This window comes from Lithobates pipiens, unplaced genomic scaffold, assembly GCF_037356315.1.
Source record: "Lithobates pipiens isolate NorthernLeopardFrog02 unplaced genomic scaffold, aLitPip1_a1.2 Scaffold_22, whole genome shotgun sequence".
NCBI classification, from domain to species: domain Eukaryota; kingdom Metazoa; phylum Chordata; class Amphibia; order Anura; family Ranidae; genus Lithobates; species Lithobates pipiens.
Genome location: NW_027507784.1, coordinates 31,236,059 through 31,252,386, shown reverse-complemented (window position 1 = coordinate 31,252,386; position 16,328 = coordinate 31,236,059). Strand labels below are relative to the sequence as shown.

Below are 16,328 nucleotides of genomic sequence, written 5' to 3'. Positions count from 1 at the left end.
CAGTCAGAGCAAAAGTAGTGGCCCACTGCTGTAACTCAGAGGAAGACCTGTGCCCAAGGTGCAGTCTATCAAGATCATCCCTAGGAGTCAAGTTAAAATCACCAAATATAAGGATCTCCTGTGTGGAATAGCCCATCACCACCCGCATGATGTCATAGAGAACCGTCGAATCGGCTGGAGGGGGAAGATATAATCCCACCAAAACCCCATTTCTCCCACAAATAGTCAGGTGCAGGATCACAAACCTTCCCCCAGGGTCAGTACGGACATCCAGAACCTGAGACGGGAGAGATCTCCGGATCAGTATACTAAGCCCCCTAGCATAGTTCGAGTAAGTAGAATGGTAATGCGTGCCAACCCACGCCCTCCGGAGACCCAGGATCTGCTGGCCAAGCATATGCGTCTCTTGGAGAATACACACGTGGGGGGCATACCTCTGCAAGTACTTAAACACCAGAGACCTTTTAACAGCAGAGTTTAGCCCCCGCACGTTCCAAGATAAGATGGAAACATTAGCCATACTGTGCATTACAAAGCCATCGGACCCAGGCCGCCTCCCCCACCCCCAGCCACCAATCCCCAGAGATCACACCACAGTGCCTGTCACATACTGCCACAGTACCCATGTATAGACATGTACCCCCACAGGTTAGCTCATGCCTTGTAGCATAATAGCAACTCCAAACAAAACAGCAAACAAAACCACAAAAAAACATAAAAACACAAAACACAACCCCACCGTCTGCAACTGCAGACACGCAATCCCAAACCAAACCCCCCCCCCCCCCACCCCGCACCCCCCTAAAACTGGCGATGCATTGGTTCCCATACCCAATTACAAAAACGCAACAGTAAGAACTATCAAAGGGACGTTAGCTGACAGCAAAACTCTCCACCCTGCAAGACAGTAGAGATGCTGGAACGCTAACATATTAACATTCTCCTAAGCACACTTAGGGGCACGCAACTTAAGTAAAGACATGTAAATAGACACTGCCTCCCACATTCAAAAAAACACACAAGAAGACAAACAGTCAAAGAGGGGGGAGGACATCCCGAGTACACAGCATCATACATATACATTCCCCCCCACCTCCCCCCCCCCTCCGGATACCCTCTATGAAATGAAATAACCCCCCACCCAAATGTACAAACGTCCAGCCGCAAGGGCTTGTATACCCCCAGTCAACAGTTAGGCATGTTCCCGGCCAGGCATCCAGCGTCACAAGAAAAGAGGGGGGGGGGAGACCCCCCACCTGGTAACCCTCCGTTCCCTGCCGGCAAAGCCCATGAGAGCAGAGAGGGAGCACGCCACCCCCACCCAAAACCAATACATGAACCCAAGTTCAGCATTCAGGCAGAATGACATGTCCACAGGCAGGGATGGAGCTTTGTGCCACAGGAACAGATAGGACAGTACCTCATCCGATGCAGTTGGCCAGCCTGTGCAAAAGGCACCACCAGCAGTGTAAAAAAAAGGAATGAGGAATACAGCCAGAGTACCTAAGTAAACAGAGGAGTAGAGAGAGCAGTGGGACAAAATAGGAGCTGGCACTCTTCACCCCCGGGGGGGCAAGGTCTCCAACCACGCGGCCGCGTCCTGCGGCGAGGTGAAAAATTGCACTGTCTCTCCACGGCCGTTTTTAAAACTTTTTTTTAGCATTGATCCATGTCCCCTGGGGAAGGACCCAGGTCCCCAAACACTTTTTAGGACAGTAACTTGCATATTAACCTTTAAAATTAGTACTTTAGATTTCTCCCATAGACTTGTATAGGGTGTTCCGGCTTTTCGAATTTGCCGCAAACACCTCAAATTGTTCACTGTTCGCTGAACAGACGAACAGGCAATGTTCGAGTCGAACATGAGTTTGACTCGAACTCGAAGCTCATCCCTATGTTGTTCTCACATAGGGTCAGGCAGGTTTGGCCAGCTTTTTCCATTAATAGATGAAATCATCATTTAACCAATTCCCGCCTGGCCTATAGCAGAATGACGGCAGGGAAGTGGTTCAGTTATCCTTACTGGGCATCATATGACATCCAGCAGGATAAGCCACGATTGCGCGCAGCGATCGCAATTGTGGTATGGTCTGATGGAGGCTCTTTACCATGTGATCAGCCGTGTCCAATCATATCTGATCACAGTGTAAACAGGAAGAGACGTTTATCGGCTTTCCCTCACTTGTGTCTGACAGACGCAAGTAGAAGAGAGCCGATCAGCTGCTCTTCTGACAGGGGGGGTCTGTGCAGATTGTTTATCAGCACAGCTACCCCACTTATGCCCACTCAGGAACACCAGGGATGCCCACAAAGGACCACCAGGGATGCCCACAAAGGATGCCCATCAGGTATGCCACCCTGAACCACCAGGGATATGCCAATCAATGCTCAGCAGATGGCAATCAGTGCCCATCAGCAATGCCTGCCAGTGCCATCAGTGATGCCTATTAGTGCCATCTATAAGTGCCACCCATCAGTGCCGCCTATCAGTGCCATTGATATGTACCCATCAGCGCAGTCTTTCAGTGCCCATCAGTGTCGCCTATCGGTGCCCATCAGTGCCACCTATCAATGCCTAGCTGTACTGCATATCAGTGCCGCTTATCAGTGCCCATTGTCAGTGCCCGTCAGTGCCACCTCATTGGTGCTGCCCTATCAGTGCCCATCAGTGAAGGAGAAAACCTACTTATTTACAAAATTTTATAACAAAGAAAACCTTTTTTTTTTTTCAACATTTTCGGTCTTTTTTTATTTGTTTAGCAAAAAAATTAAACCGGAGAGATGATCAAATACCACCAAAAGAAAGCTCTTTTGTGGAAACAATGATAAAAATTTAGTTTGGGTACAGTGTTGTATGACCATGCTGAAAGCTGAAGATTGGCCTGGGCAGGAAGGAGGAAAGTGCCTGATAATGAAGTGGTTAAAAACGTGGGTTCATTTAAGTGTGACTACTATGCAAAAAAAAAGGGGGTAATTACTTTTTCATGGATGCGCTGCAAGATCACTTTTATCAGTGGCGGGAGAGGTGCCCTCTGTAGCTTACCGGCAGTGGCAGCGGCAATCGCGTCCACTCCTGTGTGTGGTATGGAGCTGAGCGAGGGGAAGATGACCCCCACCCGTCTCCATACCATTGCAGGGCGGAAGCGATGTCAAAACGTCACTTCAGCCCATAGCTCTTAACCACTTCCCATCCCAGCCATTGTAATATGACAGCCGCACGAACACTCTGTCCCTCCGGGTGGCCGTCATATGACGTCCTCGGCTTCTTGGCATTGTTGGGGGCATGCGCGCGCAGCATCACTCGGGAGCTGATGCCCGTACCCGGTAGCCACGATGTCTGCCGGGCCCCCGCGATTGCTTGTCACAGAGCAGGGACGTGTTTGCACACACAGATCCATGTCCTGTCAGGGGAGAGGAGACCGATGGTGTGTTCCTGGTATATAGGAACACTAATCAGTCTCCTTCCCTAGTCAGTCCCCTCCCCCACAGTTAGAATCACTCCCTCTGTAACACAGTTAACCCCTTAAACCCCCCCCCCTTTCCTGCCAGTGATATTTACACAGTAATCAGCGCATCTTTATTGCACTGATCGCTGTATAATTATCAATGGTTACAAAATAGTGTCAAAAGTGTCCGATGTGTCTGACACAATATCGCAATATCGCATTCCCGATGAAATCACCGCCATTACTAGTAAAAAAATTAAAATGCCATAAATCGATAACCTATTTTATAAACGCTATAACTTTTGCGCAATCCAATCCATATATGGTTATTGTGATTTTTTTTTACCAATAATATGTATAAGAATACGCATCGTCCTAAACTGATGAAGAAACTTGTTTTTTTACATTTTTTTGGGGATATTCATTATAGCAAAAAGTAAAAAAAAAAAGTTTTTCTTCAAAATTGTCGCTCTTTTTTTGCTTATAACGCAAAAAATAAAAACCGCAGAGGTGATCAAATACAACCAAAAGGAAGCTCTATTTTTGGGATAAAAAAATGAACAAATTTAATTGTCGCACGACCGCGCAATTGTCATTCAAATTGTGACAGCGCTGAAAGCTGAAAATTGGCCTGGGTAGGAAGGGGGTGCAAATGTCCAGTATTGAAGTGGTTAAAGAGACATTTTTTTATTTTATTTTTTCAAAGATTTTTTTTTATTTATAGTGTAAATATGAGCTGTGGGGTCTTTTTGACCCCAGATCTCATATTTAAGAGGACCTGTCATGCTTTTTTTCTATTACAGGGGATGTTTACAATTCTTGTAATAGGAATAAAAGTGACAATTTTTTTTTTGAAAAGAACAGTGTAAAAAATAAAAATAAAAAGTAAAATGAGAAAAAAACTATTTAAATGCTCCCCACCACGCCGAGCTCGCACGCAGAAGCGAACACATACGTGAGCAGCGCCCGCATATGAAAACAGTGTTCAAACCATGTGTACATGTGAGGTATCGCCATAATCTTTAGAGCGAGAGCAATAATTCTAGCCCTAGACCTCCTCTGTAACACAAAACATGCAACCTCTCAGAAAGAGGCTCGGGGCTGAAGTTAAAAAGAATAAAAAAAAAAAAGACAAGAGATCCCCCAGAAAATCCATATTAGACCCTTCAGATCTGTTATGCATTTTTAAAGGCCTTCACGGAAAAAATCCATACAAGACCCTTAATCCAAGCATAAAACCTGGCATCCATACCAGACCAAATATGGCCATGGCTATATTTGGACCATGATCTCACCACTGCCCCTACCCCTGTGATTACATAGTCAGGGGTTCCCAGTGACATCAGTGGTCCCTAGAAATGCAGCCGGTGCAAGATCCCACTGCCTCCTTATCAACCAGTGACGACAGGATGTAGATGTACTGTATATAGAAGCAATAGAGTTTCTACTTCTATTCATGATTTTTAACTCCCACTTGACAGGCTTGTCCATTTTCACCTATATGATGCATTTTAGCTCGTGAACCCCTAGTAGATGCAATACACATACCGTACATACTGATATCTAAGCAATCGAAACTGCTAGGGTTAGTCACATGTTCACATATTCATGGATGACATATTATTGTGACTTACCATTCCAAACATCTCCCTCCCAAATCTTTCTGACAATTAGATGAATTTGCTGCCCTTTTGGGTCTACATGTCAATCCAATTAAAGCTGGTCTTACATGGATTTTGTTTAAATGATTGACTTCAGTACAACCAACCCTGTCAGATTGTTACTGCTTCAATTGAGCCATTGAACCGCTGGTTCAACGAAAAAAAAAAAAAAAGTCCTCTAAGTCAAAAGCTATATCCATCACCTCCCTTACTAATTTTGAGGGCATGCGGACTGGCATGGTTCATAAGGAAAGTGGACACCTACTCACTACCTCCATTTTTTCTTGGGTAGCCACACTGCATGCCTAGATAAGGGTCTGGTATGGATTTTGAAGGAAACCTCATCCAAAACAATCAAAAAACAAACACAGCTTGGGGTTCTCAAAAGTCACTTCAAGTATCAACTGCTACTAAATTATTTTAATTTTTTACGCTAGATATGGATATATTGTGTAATGCTTGTTTTTTGTTTCTCTTTTACCCTGTTTCAGAAGTTTGAAAAGGAAATGGAGAACAATGGTTTTAAAAAGATTTGGAAACCTTCAAGAACCAGATGCGGAATCTACATTGAGGAAAAAATTATTGTGAAAGGACCAGAGGGAGCTAGTATTGTGCCAACTGTAAGCAAAAGTCATTATTCTATTTTGTACATGTCATAAGATGGGGAAGAGTGGGGGGGAGGGATTTATTATTAAAACATGCACACTCAGAATCTGGTGCAGCTGTGCATGGTAGCCAATCATCTTATAACTTTTGCTTGTTCAATGAATGTTTGACAGTAAAACCTAGAAGAGGATTGGATTCTATGCAGAGCTGCACCAGATTTTGCTATCTTCAGTTTTAGTAAATCAAGTTCACTGTGTCATATCCTATACTGGTGTATGTATGCATCTAAGAAACTCCACAAAATTAAATGCCTCTTTCCTCTTACACCAGCTATGGGTTGTATTTTAATCATACAGTACAATACTCATAATTTAAATTCATAGACCATGGGGGTTATATGCAGTTTATCTTTGGGTGATTAAACACTAGCAAACAAATTGCCAGGAGCACCACCAGAGCACACTCATATAACCCCACCTACTGCATGAGACTCCAGTTTTTTATAGTGTTTTTATTTTATAGACCTGTTTTCTGAAGTAGTCATTTTTTTAACCATTTTTTATTTTATTCAGTATCAAGATCTGACTGCTTATTTCCCTGGGCGATCTAGCAGTTTTCAGATCAGTGATCCTCAGTGTATACCTTGAGGACAGTACTTGGACTTGATGGACTTTTGTCTTTTTTCAACCTCACCTACTATGTAACTATATACCTAGACCCCATTATGTGGGGCTGGCCTGTAATGTTTGCTCTGGGTAGGGATGAGCCAAACACCCCCCCGGTTCGGTTCGCACCAGAACTTTCGAACGGACCGAAAATTTGTGCGAACTTTAGAACCCCATTGATGTTTATGGGACTCGAACGTTCGAAATAGAAAGTGCTAATTTTAATGGCTAATATGCAAGATACTGTCCTAAAAAGGGTTTGGGGACCTGGCTCCTGCCCCAGGGGACATGGGTCAATGCCTAAAATGTTTTTAAAAACTGCAGTTTTTTCTGGAGCAGTGATTTTAATGACGATTAAAGTGAAAAAAAATTTAAATATTCCTTTAAATATCGTGCCTGGGGGGTGTCTGTAATATGCCTGTGAAGTGCCACCTGTTTCCCGTGTTTAGAACAGTCCCTGCACAAACTGACAGAAAAAAAGTCATTTAAAACTGCTTGCGGTTTTAATGTAATATCTGGTTCCGGCAATAGTGATGGACGAACTTCCAACGGGACGTTTCGCGAACGCGGACCGCGAACCGGAACGTTCGCAGCTGGCCCCATTGACTTCAATGGGAGGTGAACTTCGCAAATCTACAGGTCAAATTTGCAGCCACAAAATAATTAATAGCTGTGCAAACATAGTCCCACCACATGGCCAATGACATAACACATGTATGAGGTGAATCTGGGATCGACAACTACAAGCATTCTTTTTTTATATGGGAAATTGTTGTGACAATTCAGGACTGTGGAGCGCATGAAGGCAATGGAGGAGAGGAAAGGTCAGGGTAGGCAAAGAAGAGGGTGCAGGAGATGATCACCAGCAGCGTGACATACAGCAATGACAACTGCACCGTGATAGAGTCAGCTGACAACAGCACCGTGATAGAGAGCACTGACATCAGCAGCGTGACATAAAGCACTAACACCAGCACCGTGAAATACAGCACTGACAACAGCACCGTGATAGAGAGCACTGACATCAGCAGCGTGACATAAAGCACTAACACCAGCACCGTGATATACAGCACTGACAGCAGCACTGTGATAGAGAGCACTGACATCAGCAGCGTGACATACAGCAATGACACCTGCACCATGATAGAGTCATCTGACAACAGCACCGTGATAGAGAGCACTGACATCAGCAGCGTGACATAAAGCACTAACCCCAGCACCGTGATATACAGCACTGACAGCAGCACCGTGATAGAGAGTACTGACATCAGCACCGTGATATACAGCACTGATACCTGCACCGTAAGCAGCCCCAGGAGGAAGTCAGCATAGCACAGGGATGGTGGGAGCCCCTCATAATGAGCATAGCACAGGGATGGTGGGAGCCCCTCATAATGAGCATAGCACAGGGATGGTGGGAGCCCCTCATAATGAGCATAGCACAGGGATGGTGGAAGCCCCTCATAATGAGCATAGCACAGGGGTGGTGGGAGCCCCTCATAATAAGCAGCCCCAGGAGGATGTAAGCATAGCACAGGGATGGTGGGAGCCCCTCATAATAAGCAGCCCCAGGAGGATGTCAACATAGCACAGGGATGGTGGGAGCCCCTCATAATGAGCATAGCACAGGGATGGTGGGAGCACCTCAAAATATGCACAGCAGAGGTACAGCCCCAGGAGGAAGTCACCACAGCACAAGGATGGTGGGAGCCCCTCATAATATGCACAGCAGAAGTACAGCCCCAGGAGGATGTCAGCACAGCACAGGGATGGTGGGAGCCCCTCATAATAAGCAGCCCCAGTAGAAATATGACACCGCTCAACCTCTTCAAAGAGGAGGGTACGGGCATATAGTACGGTGTGCTTTTTTTGGACAAGGAAGTGAGCCAAATGAAGAAAGAAGGTCTCTGTGCTCGATTAAAAAAATTGTTTATAGACATATACATGATCTACTGGTCACATGTGTTGAATTCCTCCGAGATCCATGCCTCATTCATTTTTAGAAATGTGAGGTAGTTAACACTGTCGTGAGCTAGGCGAATACGCTTATCGGTCACGATCCCCCCTGCTGCGCTGAACGTCCTTTCGGATCAGGACACTGGATGAGAGGCAAGCCAACAGTTCGATGGCAAATTGGGCAAGCTCTGGCCAGAGGTCAAGCCTGCCCACCCAGTAGTCCAGGGGTTCATCACTCCTCAGAGCGTCCACATCGGCCGTTAACCCGATGTAGTCGGACACCTGACGGTCTAGGTGTTCCCTGATGCTGGATCCGGATGACACCTGTCGATTGGCCAGCTGAAAGAATGACCTCATATCCGAAGTCACCAACACATCTTCAAACCGGCCTCTTCTAGCAGGCGCTGTTGGATTGGTACCCACAACTCCTTCTCTGGGAGTGGGAATTGCTCCTCTGCCAGCGCACGCAAAGGCAGAATGCAGCATTTCTCGAAGCAAGGCCTGGAAGTGCTCCATTCTGCCAGCCCTCTGTGACGGCAGTAACATTTCTGCCATTTTGTGTTTGTACTGGGGGTCTAAGTACGTTGTCACCCAGTACTGGTCCCTGACCCTTATGCTTTTTATACGGGGGTCCCTATTAAAACACTGGAGCATGAAGGCCCCCATTTGCCCTAAACTGGAAGCGGTGTGGTGGCCTGGCTCCTGCTCATCATCCAGGATAATGTCGTCCTCTTCATTCTCCTCTCCCCATCCACGCACAACAGGGATCCCAGAAAGGTTTAAAGCATGCTCTTCTTGCTCCTCCTCACCCGCCCCAGCACCATTCTCCTCTGACTCCTCTTCAGACTCCTGTTGTTGACTTGTCTCAGAGTAGCCCCCCGGGAATTCATCCAGCATTGCGACTTCCTCATCTTCCCGCTCCTGCTCCCCCACAGCTTGATCAATGACACGATGCAATGCACGCTCCATAAAGAAGGCATAAGGTACCATGTCACTGATGGCGCAGAAGTCTGCATGTGTCGCGCATGAGCAGCCACTGGCGCGGTGAAAAAAACCCCAGCTCCCCAGAACCTGTTCTGCCGCAGAGTTCATACAGGTAGACGTTAACTGCACGTTTCTGCTGGAGCAGCCTATCAAGCATATAGAAGGTTGAGTTCCATTGCGTCGGGCAATCGCAAATAAGACGTCTGACCGGCAGAATGTGTCACCGCTGAATGTCAGCAAGGCAAGCCATGGCTGTGTAAGATCTTCTGAAATGGGCCGAGATTTTCCTTGCCTGCCGCAAGATGTCCTGGACCCCAGGGTATTTGACAACAAATCGCTGCACGACCAAGTTTAAGACGTGTGCCATGCATGGCACGTGCGTGATTTTGCCCTGTTTCAATGCGCTAAGCAGATTGGCATCGTTGTCACACACCACTTTACCAACTGTCAAATTGAGCGGTGTTAGCCACTGATCTGCCTGTGAACGCAAAGCTGAAAGGAGTGCCGGGCCAGTGTGGCTCTTGGCTTCCAGGCAAAACAGACGCAGCACGGCATGGCAACGTCTCACCTGGCATGTCGAATAGGTTCTGGGGAGCTTGGGCGGCGCAGTGGAAGAGACGCTAGCAGCGGAAAAGGAGGAGTCAGCCGAGGACAAGAGGGAGGAGGATGGAGGAGGAGGAGGAGGAGGAGAAGAAGAAGAGTCAGGCCTGCATACAATCCGTGGCGGTAAAACCAAATCTACACGGGTGCCACGGGTTACATGCTTGACGGCCGTCAGAAGGTTCACCCAGTGGGCAGTAAAAGTGATATACCTTCCCTGCCCGTGTTTGCTAGACCACGTGTCTGTGGTCAGATGTATTTTGGCACCGACACTGTGTGCCAGAGATACATTCACTTGCCGCTGAACATGGCCATATAGCTCTGGGATGCCCTTCTCTGAGAAATACTTCCTTCCTGGGACCTTCCATTGTGGTGTTCCAATGGCCACACATTTGCGAAAGGCCTCCGAGTCCACCAGTTTATATGGCAGTAGTTGGTGGGCTATGAGTTCTGACAAGCCAGCCGTCAACCGTTGGGCAAGAGGGTTATCCGGCGTCATCATTTTTTTACGCTCGAACATTAGGCCCACGGAAGCCTGCCTTTTTGCAGAAAAACGTGAGCTTGGCGTGATGGAAGGTGGAGTGGAGGACAATTGTGAGGAGAGAGGAGAAGGAGAAGTAGAAGACGAGGCTGGAACGGTGAGAGCCTGGAGTGTGGCTTTGTGTGTTCCGTTGCTCCCACTGGGCTCGGTGATGGCTGCTCATGTGCCTTCTTAAGGCGGTCGTCCCTAGGTGAGTGTTGGGCTTACCGCGACTAATGTGTTGACTGCAAAGATTGCAGATGGCAACGCTATTGTCAGCAGCGGACACGTTAAAAAAAGCCCACACTGCGGAGCCATGTGCCGGTGTCCTGGGAGCGCCAGATGTGACCGTACATGGTCGATGACTCGCTCCTGATACATCTGCAGTCTGCTTTGTCCCTCCTGTGCAATGTAAGTTATTCCTGCTTCACCTCCCTATCTGCTGGTCCATATCTCCCTCTGAACTCCCCTCCTCTTCCTCTCTTGTGGGCACCCACGTGACATCACTAGACACGTCATCATCAACGTCACCTTCCCCACCGCTATAAGTAGAGATCTCGGAGTAGGCAGCAACACCGGGGACCAACCTCCTCCTTGGGCTGATCTGGGTACTGTCGTCAGACTGCTGAGTAGCGGATGTTGCTACCTCCTCTTCCTGATCCAATACCATGAGTGGCTGAGCATCAGAAATGTCTTGATATGGATCGGAAAATAATTCCTGTGACTCAAGCAGAAGGTATGTGGTGGTGGTGTTGTTGGTGGTAGTGTCTTTGGGGGTGCACATAGCAGAGAGTGAAGAAGAGGGTACAGATCGAGAGGATGAGGAGGGTGCAGAAGAGTAAGGCTGAGCGAGCCACTCAACCAAGTCTGGTGCGTCCTTTAAAGTAATTAAACGCACCTTCTGCAACTTCCCACTTTGGCTCAAGCTTGTTGCTCCTGCCCTACCCCTACCACCCCTGCGGAAGGCCCTGCCTCTTCCTCTGCCTGTCATTTTTTAAATGAACCTGTGACAAAACTCTCAGTCCCTATACCGATGAAGGACTGCTGCAGTATAGGGCAGCGGTCAGCAGTAGTGCACCTCAACCCTATGTATTGTGGACCTATACCAGTCCTTATAGAATAGCAGACTGTACCTCACTCAACCCTATGTACTATAGCACCCTACACCAGGTTATTACCAGTCCTTATAAGGACCTTTGTGGAACAATTAGGTTGTGTGTGAGTGATTAGCAGACTGTATGTCAGTCCCTATACCGATTAAGGACTGTTGCAGTATAGGGCAGCGGTCAGCAGTAGCGCACCTCAACCCTATGTATTGTGGACCTATACCAGTCCTTATAGAATAGCAAACTGTACCTCACTCAACCCTATGTACTGTAGTACCCTATACCTTACCAGTCCTTATAAGGACCTTTGTGGAACAAGTAGGTTGTGTGTGACTGATTAGCAGACTGTACGTGAGTCCCTATACCGATGAAGGACTGCTGCAGTATAGGGCAGCGTTTAGCAGTAGTGCACCTCAACCCTATGTATTGTGGACCTATACCAGTCCTTATAGAATAGCAGAGTGTACCTCACTCAACCCTATGTACTATAGCACCCTACACCAAGTTATTACCAGTCCTTATAAGGACCTTTGTGGAACAAGTAGGTTGTGAATGATTAGCAGACTGCAGCAGAAGGGCAGCAGTCAAGTATAATATTCTTTCTATATTTGGAAGAAAGAATATTATACGTGTACAAGCCTATTACCATACCACTGATACCAGTCCTGAAAAGAACCTTTGTGGACCTAATATCGTAACAGCTACTGATTAAACTGCCCCTCACTGCCTCACACACTGCTTCCTACCTGTCCCTATATAAACTGACAAAACAGAGGCTACTGGAACAATAACTGGAATAGCACTTTTGTGGACCTGATAGTAACAGCTAATGACTAAACTGACTGTCCCTACAGCAGACACCGTCCTGTCCCTTTCTCTAAACTGATAAAAGACACTCAGGCTGCTGCAACAATCAGTAGTAGCACAGCAAACCTATATACACCTAACACCTATACCAGTCCTGAAAAGAACTTTTGTGTACCAAATAGCTAGCGATTTGGATCACTGCAATCTCTCCCTGCTCCAAACAGCAACCTCTCCCTATAGTGACAGAAGAAAGAATGTAAAATGGCCGCCGGATCGGGTCTATTTATAAGTTAGGGGGAATGTCCAAGTTTCCATGTGCTGTAATGTCTCAATTGGCTGTCCTGTACCCCATGATGGATGTGTCATCATAGGTCAAAGTTCTTTTACACAGTAAACACGGAAGTACGCCGGGCGAACAACGCCAATAGTCCGCCGAACGGGCAGACCGCGAACAGCCGAAATTCGCTGCGAAACGGCCGCCGGGCGAACTGTTCGGCCATCACTAGTGACAGTAGAAAGAATGTAAAATGGCCGCCGGATCGGGTCTATTAATAAGTTAGGGGGAATGTCCAAGTGTCCATGTGCTGTAATGTCTCAATTGGCTGTCCTGTACCCCATGATGGATGTGTCATCAGGTCAAAGTTCTTTTACACAGTAAAAACACGGAAGTCCGCCGGACGAACGGCGCCAATAGTCCACCGAACGGGCGGACCACGAACAGCCGAAATTCGCCGCGAAACGACCGCCGGGCGAACTGTTCGGCCATCACTACACCCCTATCCGGTCCTTCTGACTGGAGGGGATCAACTTCTGCAGCAGCCAATGTGCCCTCAACCACTGGCAGCTCTGCAGTCCCTCCATTTGGCACATGCCATCTGCCTTGTCCACCCCACCTTTAGACACAGAGGTTTCCTTCAACCACATCAACAACTCTATTACCAGACTTCCCCAGTCTATGCTCCAGTCTCCAATACTTCTCAGCATGACACAGGCGGACAGAGTGGCACCACTTTTTCACCACCATGTACTGCAACAGCACTTTACTCCAAACATTTGGCATGTTCAGCCTTAGCAAGCTGCAGTAATCCATTATTTACTTGAACATTTACAGTGTTAGCGACTGCCCCAACTAAGTTCTATTATAGTTCTACTCTGTTCCGCCAAAACAGTATCAAAGCAGTCTTGGACAACTGCCAGCTCCAACACAGGGAGTTCTTGTGAGATTTCCAAGGACAACGCTGTCCATCCATGCATCCGTCTTCTGTCTCTGACAGATGCATGTATGGACAGCGCTGGACTGAAAATCTCCCGTCCCTGGATCAGATCAGCCATCGCTGGACCCCGGAGAGATGATCATCCATCGCTGGATAGCAAGAGTGGATTACCACCGCTGGAATCTTTTTTTTATTTTTAATAAAGGAATTTTTCAAAAGTGTGTTTGTCTTATTTAACAATTTTTTACACTTTCTTTGTGAAATGATAGGGGTACCCCCTTACCATTTCAAACGGGGGGCGCGATCTGGGGGTCCCCTTGTTAAAGGGGGCTTCCAGATTCTGATAAGCCCCCCGCCCGCAGACCCCCACAACCACCAGCCAGGGTTGTGGGGATGAGGCCCTTGTCCCCATCAACATGGGGACATGGTGCTTTGAGGGATCACAGACCCCAAAAGCATCCTCCCAATGTTGAGGGCATGTGGCCTGGTACGGTTCAGGATGGGGGAGGGCGCTCTCTCGTCCTCCCCTCTTTTCCTGTGGCCTGCCAGGTATGGATTTTTAGAGGGACCCCCACGTTTTAAAAATTTGACACGGGATTCCCCTTAATATCCATACCAGACCTGAAGGGCCTGGTAATTGAATTTAGGGGAACCCCACGCTTTTTTTTTTTTATCAATGAATGAATTGTCAGCTCCATAATATAGAGAACACTCATTGAGTGTTCTCTGTATTACGGGAGCCGACAATTCAAAGTGATTTTAAAAAACTTTTTTTCCTTGCGAAATGACACTTTGTGCAGGGACAGTTCTAAGCACGGGAAACATGCGCCCCTTCACAGACATACTACAGACACCCCCCAGGTACGAAATTTAAAGGAATATTACACTTTTATTGTTTCACTTTAATTATTATTAAAATCACTGCTCCTGAAAAAACTGCCATTTTTAAAAAAAAAATTTGCATTGATCCATGTCCCCTGGGGCAGGACCCAGGTCCCCAAACACTTTTTAGGACAGTAACTTGCATATTATCCTTTAAAATTAGCACTTTAGATTTCTCCCATAGACTTGTACAGGGTGTTCCGGCTTTTCGAATTTGCCGCGAACAGCCCAAATTGTTCACTGTTCGCTGAACAGGCGAACAGGCAATGAGTTCGACTCCAACTAGAAGATGATCCCTAATGCCTGTAAAGTGGTGTATTTTTCCCGTGTTTAGTACCATAGCAAAATTACATTTCTAAAGGAAAAATTGTCATTTAAAAGTGATTGCGGCTGTAATGAATTGTCGGGTCTCGGCAATATAGATACAACTCATTGAAAAAAAAGAACATACGATTCCCCCTCAGTCCATAACCAGGCCCTTTGGGTCTGGTATGAATATTAAGGGGAACCCCGAAACAAAATTAAAAAAAATCCATGCCAGGCCCTTCGGGTCTGATATGGAAATTAAGGGGAACCCTGTGCCAAATTTAAAAAAAAATGGCATAGGGGTCCCCCTAAAATCCATACCAGGCCCTTCAGGTCTGATATGGAAATTAAGGGGAACCCTGCACCAAATTTTAAAAAAATGGCGTAGGGGTCCCCCCCAAAATCCATACCAGACCTGGTACTGGTATGGACTTTAAGGGGAACCCTGCGCCAAAATGAAAAAAAATGGTGTAGGGGTCCCCCTCAAAATCCATACCAGACCCTTATCCAAGCACGCAACCTGGCAGGCCACAGGAAAAGAGGGGGGATGAGAGAGCGTCCCCCCTCCTGAACCATACCAGGCCACATGCCCTCAACATGGGGAGGGTGCTTTGGGGTAGCCCCCCAAAGCACCTTGTCCCCATGCTGATGGGGACAAGGGCCTCATCCCCACAACCCTTGACCACAAAATCTGTTGGATTTTTTCCAACGGATTTTGGCCGAAACTTGTCTTGCATACACACGGCCCCACAAAGTTGTCAGAAAATCTGATCGTTCTGACTAAGGTGAAGTAGTGAACATATGACGGGACTACGTAGAGGCCAGTAGCCAATAGCTTTCATCCCCAAATTTATTCTGAGCATGCGTGACACTTTGTGTGTCGGAATTCTATACACATGATCGGAATTTTAAGGTCCTGCTCTCAATTTTTTTCTGTTGGAAATTCTGACTGAAAAAGTCTGCTAGAGCCCACACATGATCGGATTTTCCGACGACATAATCCAATTGGACTTTTCCCATCTGAATTTCTGACCGTGTGTTCGGGGCATTAGAAATGTCATTTTGCTGTGGTACTGTTCTCAACATGGGAAAAATGTGCCACTTTACAGGCATACTATAGACATCCCCCGACACGATATTTAAAGGAATATTTCATTTTTATTGTTTCACTTTAGGCATTAAAAAAATCACAGCTCCCGAAAAAACATCAATTTAAAAAAAAAAAAAATTGCATTGATACATGTCCCCTGTGTCAGGACCCGGTTCCCCAAACACTTTTTATGACAATAACTTGCATATAAGCCTTTAAAATGAGCACTTTTGTTTATTCATCTCAGTGTCCCATAGACTTTAAGCCCTTGTACACACGGTCAGACATTCTGACGGAAAATGTCCGATCCGACCGCGTTGTCTGATAATCCGACCGTGTGTGGGCTCCATCGGACTGTTTCCGTCGGAATATCTGACCAACAAAGTTTTAGAGCTGGGCTATACAATTTTCCAACAACATGATCCGATTGGACTTTGTGCAATGGTTTGTAGAGAATTCTGATCGGACAAAGTGCCACGCATGCT

The 16,328-nt window shown here is 46.7% G+C and overlaps 1 protein-coding gene across 1 annotated transcript in view; it reads left to right on the top strand.

Annotated features, from left to right (window-relative positions):
• Window positions 1-340: 340 nt before the first annotated feature.
• The window catches only part of LOC143925641 (uncharacterized), a 66,394-nt gene continuing 50,406 nt past the window's right edge, over window positions 341-16,328 (top strand). Inside the window, exons 1-2 of the mRNA XM_077450107.1 lie at window positions 341-442; window positions 5,599-5,727. Coding sequence (XP_077306233.1) covers window positions 341-442; window positions 5,599-5,727 — 231 coding nt within the window. The remainder of the gene's footprint in view (window positions 443-5,598; window positions 5,728-16,328) is intronic.